Source organism: Schizophyllum commune (assembly GCF_000143185.2).
Source record: "Schizophyllum commune H4-8 unplaced genomic scaffold SCHCOscaffold_3, whole genome shotgun sequence".
Taxonomy (NCBI): domain Eukaryota; kingdom Fungi; phylum Basidiomycota; class Agaricomycetes; order Agaricales; family Schizophyllaceae; genus Schizophyllum; species Schizophyllum commune.
The window spans coordinates 744,908-759,987 of record NW_026089540.1 but is presented as its reverse complement, the minus strand read 5'-3'; the positions used below and the strand labels follow the sequence as shown (position 1 = coordinate 759,987).

General features: G+C 56.4%; 5 protein-coding genes across 5 annotated transcripts; 1 reads left to right on the top strand and 4 right to left on the bottom strand.

Moving 5' to 3' along the window:
- Positions 1-1,210: 1,210 nt before the first annotated feature.
- Positions 1,211-4,052, top strand: SCHCODRAFT_02724073 (uncharacterized protein; the record flags this gene model as incomplete). Its single annotated transcript, XM_050347094.1, has 2 exons — positions 1,211-1,799; positions 1,867-4,052. The coding sequence occupies 2 exons, from the start codon at positions 1,211-1,213 to the stop codon at positions 4,050-4,052; spliced, it is 2,775 nt and encodes a 924-aa protein (XP_050201525.1).
- A 175-nt stretch (positions 4,053-4,227) lies between these two features.
- SCHCODRAFT_02597357 (P-loop containing nucleoside triphosphate hydrolase protein) lies at positions 4,228-6,647 on the bottom strand (the record flags this gene model as incomplete). The annotated part of the gene is made up of 6 exons (XM_003033639.1): positions 4,228-4,293; positions 4,426-5,042; positions 5,092-5,506; positions 5,557-6,189; positions 6,237-6,314; positions 6,363-6,647. 6 exons carry the CDS (start codon positions 6,645-6,647, stop codon positions 4,228-4,230), a joined length of 2,094 nt encoding a protein of 697 aa, XP_003033685.1.
- Positions 6,648-6,899: 252 nt separating this feature from the next.
- Positions 6,900-8,495, bottom strand: SCHCODRAFT_066433 (N-terminal nucleophile aminohydrolase). The gene is made up of 5 exons (XM_003033638.1): positions 8,197-8,495; positions 8,063-8,144; positions 7,717-8,013; positions 7,444-7,563; positions 6,900-7,230 (listed from the first exon to the last, which is right to left on the bottom strand). The coding sequence occupies exons 1-5, from the start codon at positions 8,370-8,372 to the stop codon at positions 7,081-7,083; spliced, it is 825 nt and encodes a 274-aa protein (XP_003033684.1). The 5' UTR covers positions 8,373-8,495; the 3' UTR covers positions 6,900-7,080.
- A 2,663-nt stretch (positions 8,496-11,158) lies between these two features.
- SCHCODRAFT_02614194 (glutathione synthase) lies at positions 11,159-13,168 on the bottom strand. Its single transcript, XM_050344645.1, has 5 exons — positions 12,670-13,168; positions 12,477-12,616; positions 12,298-12,429; positions 12,167-12,247; positions 11,159-12,112 (listed from the first exon to the last, which is right to left on the bottom strand). The coding sequence occupies exons 1-5, from the start codon at positions 13,045-13,047 to the stop codon at positions 11,275-11,277; spliced, it is 1,569 nt and encodes a 522-aa protein (XP_050201524.1). The 5' UTR covers positions 13,048-13,168; the 3' UTR covers positions 11,159-11,274.
- Positions 13,169-13,576: 408 nt separating this feature from the next.
- Positions 13,577-14,619, bottom strand: SCHCODRAFT_02724061 (NAD(P)-binding protein; the record flags this gene model as incomplete). The annotated part of the gene is made up of 5 exons (XM_003033636.2): positions 13,577-13,879; positions 13,952-14,159; positions 14,216-14,502; positions 14,531-14,532; positions 14,567-14,619. 5 exons carry the CDS (start codon positions 14,617-14,619, stop codon positions 13,677-13,679), a joined length of 753 nt encoding a protein of 250 aa, XP_003033682.2. The 3' UTR covers positions 13,577-13,676.
- Between the last annotated feature and the right edge of the window lie 461 nt (positions 14,620-15,080).

The window sequence follows — 15,080 nt, the reverse complement described above, 5'->3', positions numbered from 1 at the left end:
TGTTTGTGGGCACAATGCTGGCGTTGACGATCAAATTGTGGATTCCAGCGGCCGATGCACGGGCTCTCTGTCCAAATCGGCCACTCTGTTTCGAAGCCATTGGGCCAACACCTCAGCCTTCGATATTTTGCGGCCATTTGGCATCACGCGCGAAGTTGAAGTCCAGGAAGGAGGTGAGAAAGCCAGTAAGGTACTTGGGAAATGGCCAGCCAGCTTGACTCTAGTATCTTGATGTGTGCCCAGTCAGGATATTGAAATGCAGGCCCCGGGAAGTTTCTGGGTGACGTCCGGGAAAACTTTGGGTTGATTTCAGGCGAACTCCGGGCGGTCACTACCCGTTTTTATTTTTGGCTGCTAAAGATAATCTTCGTGCCTAGTCATCAATAATATCTGCTAATCTCTTTGACCGGGATTAAAGGAAACATATATTAAAGCATTTGCTGGTAAAAATTCAAAATATATGACATTACCAACGCAGCAGGTCATTGGATAACTTTAGGCTTAGTCAAGAATATCAATTAAGTGAGAAGATTGATTGCATGCGTCTGAGGACCTTAAATATATTGCGCGACAACAATTCAATATAGATATCAATCCATACGACAATGTCCTTTTCAGATGTCGTAGAAGGCTCTGCCCGTGGTGAATATCCGACGACACGGTGGTCAATCTACAGGCGAGCTATACGATACGTATGCGAAACAGAACGCATCCTGAAGGAGACGAATCGCCCTTACGCAGTCTATAGGTAGACTCGAACCAGTCCCCGCTCCGCGGAACCGAGGCAAAAGCAAGCTGACACTTGCCCGATCAGGGGAGCGGAGCGGGGACTGGAAGGACTCATAAGGAGCTAGTACAGGACAGGATTTTCCCACGATTTTAGCTGACTTAGAGAAATTTTGATCAAGCTTGCCGCGCGATCATCCCTTTCGTAGCGTATCCATCCGCGCTTGCTCCTCATTTGCCCAATACTAGACTGTATCCTATGCCACCGAAGCGTGCACTAGACAATGTTGGTGAAGGCTCAGCCGCCAATAAACAAGCCCGGATCTCCTTCACGCAGAATTCTCCGCGCGGCCCAACGGGTGGCACGAACTCCACGACAATATTCACCGCCTTCCCTCGCACCCTTTCCAATGTCTCGACCTTGGCGCGCACGCGATCCGCGTCGGCGCCTCCGCCCTCCTCACAGCAGTCTAACCTCAGCGTTATGGATCCGTCACCTATAAGAAGAGGTAGACCCACTCTCAAGAAGCCGTCCGGGGCCGAGAGGAAGAGGGGAAAGGAGCAGGCACGATACGAAAGGGAGTTGAAGGACACGAAGAAGAAGGAGGAGCTTGAAGCGGAGAGGGAGGAGGCACGATCAGCGGCGAAAGAAGCAAAGTTGGAATCGGCACGCGAAGACCAGGACTTTCGTGTCAAGGGCGCGCTGCAGGCGCTGCGCGAGGACGCGAGCCAGGACGGCCACGGATTTGGGACATTCCACGGCTTCCTCGCTGCCGTTTTCTCGTCTAAAGACCAGACGGTCTCGTCGACTTGGTCCAGATACTGCCGCAACCACGGCGCGGAGATGATGGATCAGGTCCGCTCCCGCGCGCCAGAAGTGGCGAACGACTGGATGATGAGCAGATTGCTGCCTGTAATCCAGAAGGAGGGGCGCAGGATCAAGGAGATCATGTCGCGCGGACGGGACTTGCCTCTCATCCAGTTGGTCGAGGAATTCTCCCTCGACAAGCTGGCGGATGAGATCCAAACGAAAGCACCCGTCATTTGGTCGATACTTTGCGATGCAAGCGGCGGTGATACCGGAGGGGAGGATGGAGAGGTTTCCGATGCACGGATACAGCGTAGCTCCAGACCTGTGAGTCTTTAAGCACTATGCACGCAGCGCTCTTTACTTACTTTCCTTGGAGGTCCTCACTACAATGTGTGCTATGATGGGTGTTTTGCGGTCGCAGCGGGCGAACGACTTCCAAACCACGTTCGGACTATTCCTGCTTGCGTCGGGATCAGCGAAGCGCGAGATCGAAGTGCTGTCTCACGCGGGTCTCTGCACATCGTACAGTACGATCCTTGAGCACGTCAAGGGACTCTCCGACGAGGGCGCTGCACGATTCCGGGAGCTGATCAAGAAGCAGGCATGCATGATTGCGTGGGACAACCTAAACATCGCATTCCGAAAGGACGCGCAGCGCCTCAGCTCCGCCGACCACTTCGATAACGGAACGACGGCGACACTGGTCCCACTCTACGACCCTGTGACGGGATCAAGCGTCCCCCACGGCGTGCTTCCCTTCAGCTTGAACGAACCCCGCACGACACGTAAGCTCGACATACCATACGCGCCGGAGGACCTTTTCCCAACTCGTCTAGAGGAGGGTCAGATCTCGGAGTCCTGTCTATGGCAGCTGAAGCGACTGGCGATGGACCACATACCAGGTCTTTCCCGTCTACGAGAGTCTGTTGGGGCTTGCCCTACTGTCGACCAGATCCCTCTCCATAAGACGGAGCAGTATCCCCTCCCCGCCATGGAGACGGATGAGTCTAGCATTGACGGTACACTGGAGGTGGTGCACGAGATCTTCGAGAGCCTTGGGATGACAAGCGAAGACTGGCGCAAACACGGCTTGCTCTTCGTCGATGGAGATCTCCTGACAATGCAGCTCGTCGACAAGCTGCAGTCAGCGCGACGGAACAGCCTCGACGACGTCGACGCCCTCCGGTTCTTGATCCAGCGCTTCGGTTTGTTTCACAGTCAGATGGCTGCAGGTCGGATGGTGGTCAACGAGCACTGGGGAAAGCCAAACTCCCCATGGCCTGGGAGCTTGTGGTGGTCAAACACGCAGCTGAAGAGGAAGAAGATGGCGGCGGGTTGGAAGGGACGGAAGGCAACGCCGTGGAAGCAGGCGCACGAGCTGATCAACATCACACTTCCCGCGCATGTGAAGGACACCTTCCGTATCCATTGCGGGGCGGAGTCACTCGAGCACTGGGCCGCGCGCGTCTCCGCATCTGGCTTTGACAAGGTCGCACGCATTGTCCTCGCCAAATCATTCTCTACATCTGTCGTCGAAAATCTCCGTCGCCAGCCGGACGCTCTTCGTGATCACGCCCACGAGAACACACTGCTGTTCAACCGTGATGCATTGTTCTACGTCGAGTACAACCACGCCATCAAGGCAGGAGATATCGGGCGTGTCGTCAACATCCTCCGAGTCTGGGCTATCATGATGAGAGGCGTCGGAGCAATGCCCAAGTACGCCGACGTGATCTTTGAGACGTTGGGCCGCCTCCGCCGTTATCCTGCCCGTCTTCGACAACTCTTCTTACACAACTGGCTTGTCAATCTCAGCGGGAAGGAGAACGGTCACAAGCCCGTTGACATGATGCAAGAGCATCAGAACCTATGGGCTAAAATCGTCTACAACGCGAAGGGCTCGAACAAAACCTGGCGTTGGCTATCGAGGATCACCGTCTGTATATTCATCCTACGCGACACCATGCGTAAAGTGCAATCTGCCTACGGTATCCCAAGCTACGGTGAACGTCACACTGTCCCCGATATAACCAACGAAGTCCAGTTGCTAGCCGACCTCCTCGAAGAAGAGAAGCTACAGACGTACGTGAAGGACCGGCCAGGCAACGAGCACGTCGCGCCTGTTCGTGACCTGATGGGTGTCGGTGTGGCATACTTCAGCAGTGCAAATGCCTACCAGAACTTCCGAGTGGACAAGAGGGTGGCTGTCAATGCTGGTCCTGCCGCGGAAGCGCCAGTCGTCGACGTGGCAGGCGAGGTTGTTGATGAGTCCGACGAGGAAGTCGAAGGCACGCAGGAGCCGGTTGAAGAGGTAGCGGATGATGGAGCGGATGATGGACCCGAGCGTGAGGACTACTCGGATGTACACGCTGTAGGTCCATCATTTGAGGACCTTGTAGGTGACGACGAGGAGCTCTTTGAATACGCAGATCAGTTCCTAGATACAAGCATGATGATGATTGAGGACCTTGAGCTACTTACATCAATGGAAGGGCCCGCGTCGCCTGCAGAATAGTCTACATTGTTATCTGGATTGACCAGCTCTGTAGAATATTAGTCTCAACTCAAGAATACAACGAAAATATGAAGTACCGTCGGCTCCGCGTAGGTCTGTATCTCGTCCATGCGTCCACATGGCGTGATCAATCAGACGGTCGATACACAGCGCGTCGTTGTAATGGTCACTGCCTTCACCATAGTGAAGACGGGTATTGCGGGCGAGCAGGTGCCAATCGTCGACATAGTCCTTGAGCGTGCTGTACAAGCGCTTCTTCTCTTTCTGCTTGATGATTGATATGGCGAGTGGGTCAGGGAACCTCGTGTAATAAGCGTCGTTGGCCTGACAGGCTTGTGTGAGCGAAGAATAAGGACTGAAAGTCATCACGTACCGACGTGCCTCTTCGGGGCAGGCTCCTGAATCGCTTCGCTGGGCTATGACCAGCAGAATCGACGTAGCCCTCGATCTCGCTGCGACAAAGACCAAATATGTCTTGGTAGCGCTTGTACGCCGCGATAGAGACTTTGTCAAGCCGTATCCGCTTCGGGGGAGGGAGAATTTCAATTGCTGGTTCAGCTGTGCGCGACGAGGACGAGGTGTCATTGTTCGGCCCTGCAGGGATCTCGAGTTTCCGCCGCTCGTCGAGAACTGCATCAACAAGCTCTGATCCGTATCGAGGCGACCAGTGCCAGCGGAATTTAGTGTTGAATTCGGGTAGGTTGCCGAACGATGTGGCGGTGGATGAGATAGTAGCGATGAGGTCGTCAGAGAGGAAGTGGGAAGGGGATAGGAAGTGACTGCCGGCAGGATACGCCGCTGCGAACCATTCACCACGTATGACTTCCAGCCGGGCACGTACACATGCCTCAAGCTCCTTCGTAGCGCGTTGCCGTCGGCCCTTCTGCAGCTGGCTAGGATCTTCAAGCAGGACTGCGTCGATGGGGAATAGATTCGGTGTGCAATTGTCGCAGCACCGTGCGCCGTTAGGGACAGGAGGATTGAGCTGGCCTGTGGGTCTGATCAACAGCCGACTCAACGGTCATAAGGATCCACTCACGCTTATTTGCATTGTCAAAGAACTCGTCCCACACTGTGCGTCGACAGTGCTTCGTGCCGATGTACCTGATGAGATACTGTTCGTCTCGCTTCGCGTAGCTCTTCAGCCGCTTGCCTTTCAGGGTGGGCAGGGCCGAGTCGTCATCAGTACCCTTCTCGATCCTGACATCCTCATCCACATCCACATCATGCTCGTCGCCCGCACCAACATCGGGATCAGACTGTAATAGTGCAATATCCGCCGACTCCGCCAGCCCCTTCTCATATGATCTATACATGGCCTTCGTCACGAACAACACACATTCCCCAAGCTCCGTGGGCAAGCGTACGCAGCGGCCGTACTTCTGCACCATCGCGTTGAAGGTCTTCGGCTTCTTGTATAGGTATACTCGGACGATATTACGAAGATCAATGCCCTAGGTGCGGAATGAATTCACAAGTCGACACGCAGGAAGAATCAACGTACCCAGCTAAGTACATCCGTGCACACGCAGATGCGGATGTCCCCGGCACGAAGGCGGTCCAGGATGATGTCCTTCCGGCCATCCTCGATGAAGCGGTGATAGAACTCAACGGATCCTTGGGGGATACCGGCCGGGAGATGTCGTCGGAGAAAGTCTTGTATCTCCTCGACGACAGTACGGCTGCCGGCATAGACCAAGGTCATTGGGATGTCGCTGGCGCTCTTGGCATTTTTGGGGATTAGGGTGACGAGGTCAGCATAGCTGTTGTCGGGGTGCTGGAGTTGACGAACAGACAGGGCGATGTTGGGCTTCGCGTTCGAGTACAGGATGAACTCGCAGTCGTCGGGGAGGCAAAGCGTTACACAGATATCATCAAGAACCTCTTGAGGGAGTGTGGCTGATGTGCAGAGGACGGGGATGCCTTTTGGAAGCAAGCCTCGTAGCTGTCCTAGTTCGCGGTAGTCCGAGCGGAAGTCGTCCGTTCCCCACTCGCATATGGCGTGCGCCTCGTCGATAACGAGCTGGATCACATTGCTTCGGAATGTAGGGGATCGAAGGACGATATTGCGGAAGCCTGGTGAGAGCACGAGCTCGGGGGATACGAGAATGACGCGATACTCGCCAGCAGCGCAGTTCTGCAGAAGTATGAGAGCGAGTACACGCGCTTCGGCAGGTAACACACCTCGAGAAGCCTTTCCCCCTTCATTCTGCGTCCAGTGAGAGCCACAGCTGGAACTCCGCGTGCGGTAAGATCATCGGCCTGCATGTCGAGTGAGTACCCTGCGTGCCGCGCCATTGCACCTCCTACCTGGGATTCCATGAGCGCGATGAGGGGACTAATGACCAGGACAATCTTCTGGTCCTCAGGCGTCGTGTTTCCGGGATACCAATAGTAAAACAGCGCATAGTAGAACGCAATGGTCTTGCCCCCGCCGGTTGGAACGTTCAGCACCGTCGACTTGCCCCGGAGGGTATTCTGCCCAGTCTCGAGCTGGAAATCATGCACGTCGTGTATTTCGAAGGTCTCGCATATGTTTGTATGTAGAAGAGCGAGGCGCGAGGGCTGTAGAAAGCGGGGCGCGCCAGACGACATGATGATCGTGTCCAACTGTGGTGGCGCCGCGCCGAAATTTCGCTAAGTCCCACATAATCGTGGGAAAATCCTGTCCTGTACTACGTCGTAATTGAGTTCTTCCAGTCCCTGCCCCGGGTGTTTCCCTAACTTCAGCTTCGTCCGGTCCGGTTCCGCGCTGTCAGAACTTGCTCGTCCCGCCCCGCTTCCGCCCCTGCCCTCGCTCTTTGCCCCCCGCCACCGAAGGTGGCTACACCCGGGTAGCAGGGACTGGTTCGAGTCTAGTCTATAGGTACATATCATGATCATTATGGCTGGATGAAGTCCTGTATACATAGGGGCCCGACGCGCTGTCCAAAACGGCATGCGATGCTGTGAGAGTCGTCGCCACAGCGAGCGCCGTGTCGGAATGTCAGTCACGACACAAACGATACAATTGTTCTTTATTTCGCGCCTAGTCTCGCTTGAGATTCCGCCTGACGACGAAGACGCGTTCGCCCTCGTCAGCTGACGTCGCCTCCTGCAAGCCCGGAATGCCCTGGACACCCTGGATGTTTGGGCTATCCTTGGCCACCACAATATACACCTCAAGCCCGTCACCAACCTGAAGCATGCAGAGATCAGCACATGAGCGGATATGCGGGGAAATAGGTCAAGATGCGTTGAATGCGCTTGAGCCTCTTTCTTGGGTCTTCCTGGGCCACTAAAGGCCCAGGGCCGTATAAGCCTTCGCGAAATGTATGGCACGCTAAAAGGCTCGACCCAAGGGCTCAAGCGGAGCTCAACCCATCTTGACCGTGATTAATTAAGCACCCACCTCGATATGGCGCTCCGTCGCGCTTGTGAACGAGTCGATGACGAGCGAGAGGACGTGTGGTAGCGGCAGATGCGCAGGGTGCGTCGTGCCCGGTTGCGGGATCTGGTTCTTGAAGTAGATCTATACGGCGCCTATCAGCACGTTGTTATCTTGCGCGCTCGCGCTATGGGAGGTGTGGCGCGGCGGCGCAAGATCGGCGCATCGTCGGGGGCCCGCGCGTCTCGGCGCTGCAGACGCTGCGGCGGGGCGGCGACGGGTGGGCATGAGGCATACCTGATTGTCCAAAAATGGCTGGAGGAGCGACTGCGCTGCACCGGCCGCGCGGCACGTCTCGCGCTCGTAGGAGCCCACGGGGTCGAAGGAGTACACGGATCCGCTGCCTGGAAAAAGGAAAAAGGTCGGTCGGTGGGTGTGCGAGCGTGATGAGCGGTGACGCGTACCGTCTTCCTCGATGCCGCCGAGGATGATGTAGACATAGAATGGGAAGAAGCGTCGGCCGTAGAGCATCGTCTGAATGAGACGCGCAACCGCCTGTAGAGGCATGTTCTTCGCGTGCGCGTGATGGTACCACTGTTGCGGGGTGAGCGCGATGCGTACGCGTTTACGGCGATGCACACACCTCGAGCCGCTGCTTCAACTTCTTCACGAAGGTGTTCCCATCGGCTGCAAAGCCGGTGACCGCGAGCACGGCCTTGTTCGTTCTGCGCAGGCGATCAGCGATCCGTGCGCGCTGGCAGGATGACGCGTACGCACAATCTGTGCACCTTGGGTGCATAACGCGTCTGGATGTTGTACCCCTCGCTCTGTCGCGTGTCGCCCGCGATGACACTGAAGTCCGATCCAGCAATGGCAAGCACGGTGCCGCCGTTGTCCGTGTACGGGTTGAAGGAGTGCTGTGTGGGGTGTCCGAGGGTGACCATGTCGGGCATCGTACTGGGGATCGTGCAAGATGCGGGTCGAGTTGAACGATCTGAACAGCGACCGTGCGCTGTAGGAGAAGTATAAGGACGTGCGGAGGAGCGGGGGACGGCTATATAACGGGCAACAAAATGTGAAAAGCCAAGGTTTCGGCGGGAAATACGAGTGACGCGTCTCGCTGCCCGTCACGTGCACTTTCCCCGAGGATAGGTCGCTCATCCCAAAAAGGATAGTCTTGTCGTCGGTTCAACTCCTCCCATCACCACCCCGAGCCCGACTCCGATTCTGCGAGGCGCCTAAGTTCCACCGTTCAATGTCCTGTACTCAGTAGCAGAGACTCGCAACCATATATTGGCGGCCCGCCCCACCGGCAACAACTCCAGGTTTTCTGAATACAACGCGAGACACCGACCCGATGCAACCGAGGGTCTCGCCATACGTTACACCTTCTGATGGTAGGTACGCAATTATGGCCATCCCCATCACCCATCCCTTCCTCCGCTTCGCATGGACGAACGCTCGCAAGACTGTGGCGCTTCTATCTCGTATACACCGAGCCTTCCCCGACGCCCCTTAGCGCCCCGCTATACTTGCCGCCCTCTTCATCTCCCTGACACCCCTCTCGAACGACGCTCAGAGCCATCGCGCCCCCCGAAGCGGAGGCTTTGACGCTCTCGCCTCGCTATCGAGAACCCTTACGCAACCTCTGCTGAGCAGCGCCGCGGACGCGCTCCGTACCTCGAGCAATCTCCGGTGGCGTCGCGCGCATTGTTTAGCAGTCGGCCCGGGCCTGTATGGGCCCTGCTGCATCTTTGTACGCCTGCTGCGTTGGCAGAGGTGCTGCGAACGCGATACGTGCTCCCCGCTGCTGCGTTCATTGACTCGTCACTGGACTTCACAGGCGCCAGGCGCTATCGCCTGCCCTCCTGCTCATCTTTCTACCCGGTGTGTGCCACATACTCTGCATCGTGTATGGGAGCGCAGCGGGTTCTCGCCGATGACAGGGATGATAGAATACCGGTACTTCGTCCCGACTCGCTCTTCTTCTGCACCAATGAGTGACAGCTGCACACGATGGTGTAGGTGAACTCATCTGACAAAGCGCATGCGAAGTCGATTTCCCTCGCGACTTGTTCCAGCAGATGTGTGGCGGCATGAGCATCCCGCAAGCGTGGTTGTCCTTCCACCGCTGCTGTCTACCCGCGAGAGTTGGACCCACAGCTAGACCACTCGTTCACAACGTCGTCTCTCGCTAACTATAACTCATCTGCTCGCACTATATGTGACTTCGTTCACGCCCTCCTCGTCCCTCCGCTTACGCCTCATATGACTCGTCCCCAGCTTGCTCGCGCATCGGAAGATCTGCACAAATTTCCTAGACGACGCTAAATGACCAACACCTCATGAGGCTTTACTGCTCTCGCCCTTCTTCTCTCACAGCCACTCGTACCCGATTTCGGATTCTCCGACTAGAAGGCGTCCGCGCTTACGGCTGGATTTGGATCGCGCTTACCACCGAACTGTATGACGCCTTGTGCGTAGAATCTACGACCGATGACCTGGTCTACGACCGCGATGCAAAGACCGACGTCCGATGACTGGTTCAGTGGGATCTGGGGCGACCATGGGTGCATCCGAGGGACAACCAGCCGCTGGCATATGCCCGACCTCTACTGAAGGGTGATTGTCCCTTAGCAAGTGCGTCGCTGGCTTCCTCATAATTGTGACAAGGCACCCGCTCAACATTCACCTTGTCCCACATGAAGTGTACCTGCGTCCTTGCGCTCGGCGTACTGGTCTTCTCGCAGTCTTGAATCATGAACTGGTCCAGCCCTGGCTCTGCTGTCATCCGGTTCTCGATATGCTGTCGCTTTGCGGGTAAATTCCCAAGTTGAGGCCTTCTCACACCGCATACCTCTCGCCACCGCTGGTTCGCCTCGCCACATCCACATCAGTCTCGTGAGCCGAAGGCGGAAAAATAGAAGTTTCTCCTCTGCACCCGCCCCGTTCGTGTGTTCCACCCCCCGTCCTTCCCTCGCTCTTCCAGCAATGAGCGGCGCACCTTCCCTCACCCTCGGCTCGCCTTGCCACCCATCTCACTTCTCGATCTTCCGAATATAGCAGACGTGCCCACCTCAAAACGTAAATCGTGGCCACCTTTTCAATATCGATCTCGGCGCCCGCCCGGTGCGTCGATGTCGAGGCGTGCTCTCCGGGCTTCGGCAATACAACGCACGACTTCGATCATTCAGCAAAAAAACCCTCGACGGCTCAACGGGGTGATCTGGCAGTCCATTCACCAATCGACCGCGCGAGGCGATGGCTTCGACAATTCACGGCAGAAGACGAGCGATTTTCCGCTTCAATTGGCCGTATGCTGCTTGAATGGGTCCTACGCCCTGGCAACAGCGCATTCAGTGCGCTGATACGAAGTTGGTTCTTATGTGCGGCGCGGTCTTGCAGGCCGTATGGGTGTTGGATGTGCGTGTTCGACTTGAGTAGGGAGAATGCGAACCCCACGACGTGATCACAAGAATTCCTTTCCGTTAGGAAAACCCCGTCTGAGAAGGCCAGAAGCGCGCAATTTCTCAGGCCTTCGCACGTCGACATATCCGCGTCCAAGTCGTCGTGCGCACTCGACGTCGGTGCTACGACTGGCCGTCCAGTCATGGGGGAGGTCGTTGCGCTGGTCAAGATGGACGCGGATCAAATTCCTTGTGGACGATGTAGAGCGACTATCGTCTCGTGAGCCTGTCGTTGATGAGTTGGTCTAGCGCACCCATGTATGCCAACAGGGGGCGAGTTCTCTATCACATCAACTGTGTACTGAATGAACACTTCTATATGCTTTACTGCATAAATAAATATTGATACAATTCTGCCCTTTGACCCAGATATTCCTACATCTACAGTCTACTCCGCATCCCCTACCAGCAACACCGAATCCAGTACCGAAAACCCAGCTGCCACGCCCCCCTCATTGCTATCCTTCCCCTTCGTCCGCAACAGCCACCCGACCTCTCGCTCCTCCGCCACCTTACCCCCACCAAACAGCGACCACCCGAAGATCCCCAGCTCGCTCACTACCTCCGCCCGCACTGCCGGCCCGCCCCCAGACCTAACTAAATAGTTCCCCACCCCCGCAGGCGGCTCAATCAGCTCCATCGCGATCCACGCCGCGCGCTCGGCGGGCGGGAGCGTGTCGAGAAAGGCGGGGATGGATTCCTTGTACACGTTGTTCCCCCCGCCCTCGCGCTGCGGCTTGAGCACGAGACGTGCGAATTGCTCGCGGGCGCGCAGGACGCCGTGAGGCTCGGCGGTGGGTGCGGCGGCGGGGTCGGCGGTGGGGACCGTCGCGGCGCTGAGACCGTCCTCGGCCGCGTCGAGCCCCCACATGCCCATCCAGCTGGCGCGGAGCTCGGCCGCGTCGGCGCGGGTCGCGTCGTCGAGGAAGCGGTCGAGGACGCCAGGCTGGGTGAGTACCTCCTGCACCTTCTTTCCGCCGGCAAGCTGGAGGGGAATGGTCGGGCACTTGATGGCAGACGACCGCTCGAGGAGGAAGCGGGTATCGTAGTGAGTCTGGGTGGGGTAGTCGGCGGGGGTGTAGCCAGCGCGGAAGTATACAGTCGAGATTTCGAAGGGGGAGGATATGGAGGAGGGAGTGAGGGTGATGCGCAGGGCCTTGCTTTCGTCCACCGAAGCGGAGGTGGCGAGCTGCTCGAGCGTCTGGCGAATGACATGGATACCGTGGCTGAAGGTGGGATTGTCAGACTGAGAGAACTGGCTCGGCAGAAGGAATTCGTACTTCTCGAGGAGTTCGTATTCAAGCCAGCTTTGGTCAAATACGTTGCGCTCGCCGCCTTGCACCACGAAAAGAATGTGGGCCCTATGATGCGTTAGCGGGGTTGTCTGATAGACGATGGCGAGCGCACATACTCTGGCTTGCCGTAGGCCTTGTGTGCGGCTGCAAGGCCGCTCGCAATGCCACCCGTGGTCTCGTTTGAGGGGAAGTTATCCAACTTCAAGTGCTCTGACGCCTTCAAGTACTGGTTCGATTGCTGCAGGTATCTTCGTAGGGTCAGAAGATGCAATGGAGAGTTATCTTGGTGGCGCACCTATGCATTGCGGCTGCGCGCTGTGACAAGCAGCCGAAGGAGGAAGAGATGGTGTTGAATTCGACTTGCTTCAAGGACAGATCCTTGGCCTCGGAAGAGTGCAAAAGGTAGTCCGATCGGAAGATTCCTAGGTGGAGAGGCTGGGGGACTCGATACTGAACAGCTGTGGAATGTAAGGGAAGCCATCACGTACCTGTACAGTCTCGTCGCGCAGCGCTTTCCATCCGCGCCACAGCTGTCCAGTGAACTCGTCCACTTTCCCAACCCCTTCTTCTGAGCCCATAACAGAGTCTAGGAATTTCGTGTCCATGGCGATCCTGGAGTAGAGTACATTGTAGGTCCGCTGTATCCTCTTAGCCTGATTGAAGAGCTTGCGAGGGAATGGGGAGGGGAAGAGAGAGATCGGCGCGTGAATGGCCGCAGCTGGGACCGATGGTTGTGGGCTTAGTACGGGAAGGTATAGGAGACCGTGTGCGAGCGCCCAAGTGGTGGCCAGGCGGCTAAGTGCTTCCACCTGTGCCTCATCGAGAGATGGGGGCCATTGTTCTATGATCGTCTGGACGTTTGCCATCGTCTGAGTCGTGTTTCTGGGCGAGGGAGGGGGAGAAGGCAGCAGACGTGTTGGTCAGAAGCAAGAAGTACAGAGCAGAGTAAGCTACATGTCCGGAAGATTAGCAAACGATGGCGAACTGATGAATCCGGATTCCAAATACGCGCCCGACGCCGCCTTGCCCCTTTATCAGCGTGACGTTAGTAGGTCGCGTGAGCTGTGACTTCATTGTCACATCGCGTCGCGCGCAATTTTCTTCTCGTCCCCAATCACCATCTCATCGCGTCGCCCTTCTTCCTCTTTATTCCTCTCCTCCCCCTCTCTTTTACCGCCCCCCTTGCCGTATGCTATCCTGTCATCAACGTGCTCGACTCAGCGCCGACGATATGTATGCGTGCATGGTGAGTATCCACCTACACCTCTCATTCATGATGATCCATTACGGATGTAAAGAGTCAAAGACTCAGTGTCCGAGAGCGCATAAACCCATGTGGATTCTTCCGTTGCCTTCCTTCTGACCTCATACGCGTACTTCTCTTAAGACATCAGGCTAACCGTCTTCTCCTAGATCCTACTATACCACAAAATAACGATTATCTTTACATCCCTGTACCTTCTTCATCTGTAATGTATATCCGATTCTCGCCAGTCTACCAATTCCACTCCTTGACTCCAGTATAATCAATGAATTTGCCACCGTGCGTCTCCCGCGTCGCCTTGTCCACTTGCGCAAGGATCCCGTTCACGCTTTCCTCCTGCTTGATGCGCGGGATGTTGGCCATCCACGGCTCGTATTGCAGCACCTCCTGCGACATGTCTGATTCGACGAAGCCAGGGCTGATAGGGAAGGCCACTGAGGGGAGATCATTAGCAAAGACGTCAAGGACGGCAGTCACGCTCCAATCAAGGGTTGAAAGTAACTCACCGATTTCCTGGAAGTCGTGGTGCAGCTTGCGCACAACCCAATTCATCGCCGCCTTCGACGCGCCGTAGTTGTACAGCCCGCCAGGCCACGACGCGCCGGTGTGGATGCTGCCCATCGGCGAGGTGAGCGCGACGAATTTGGGCACCCTGCTCTCTTTCAGCAGCGGGTAGGTTGCTTGGAATAGTAGAAGCGGGCCATTGACGTTGATCTGCAGGGAGACCAGGTTAGCATTTTCCTCAGAACACCCTGCCGTCTCGCACTCACATCAAAATGCCTGATCATATCCTCCCTCTTCACCTCCAGCGCCCCCTCGTGCGCGTCGCCCACCGCCGCATTCGCAATCACGACATCGAGATGACCAGCCTCCTTCCGGATCACTTCCACCGCTGCTAGGTTGTTCTCCTTGTCCGCGGAGATAAGGGACACGACGTGCACCTTACCCGGGTGCGCGGCGGCGAGCTTGGAGAGCTCGGTCGCGGAAGCAGGCTGACGCGCGCCAGCGAAAACGATGGTGTCGGGACGCGCGGCGAGGGCGGTGACGAGGGCAAGGCCTAGAGGGTGGAAGGTTGATTGGTGTACAGCTCAGAAAGGTAGGTGAATGGGGACGACGAGGACTCATTTATGCCGCGGTTCGCGCCTGAGACGAGATAGACGGTGGGCGTCGACATTGAGACTGTTCCGTGGGAGAAATCGAGGGGTATGCGAATGGGAAAGGTCGGGATGAGAGCGATATAGCGAGCGATGAATTCACCTTCATATATATGTAGGCCCCAAGCATGCCCCATATGTTTCAACATGAGTAATCCTGGATTCGGTGCCGCCCTCCCCAACAGGAGTTAGTAATGTTGTTGAACATGGGGAATACGCACGGCTCCGGGTTGAAACATCCTACTTCTCTGATTAGACGTCCAGCGCCCGTGGGAGGGCCGCAGCGATTGGCCCTGCGGGATGGGTATGCCATATCTCCGCTGTGATGATTAGTGATCAACATAGGTAATCACTGGAGCGCTAGTTCTCACTGGTTCTGCAAATTCCCTTCGTTGCTGGAACATCTGATTTCCTTATTGAAGGTCAATACATGTGAGCGCCACAGGAACAATGATATTGACAACATGGTACACAATTGCCT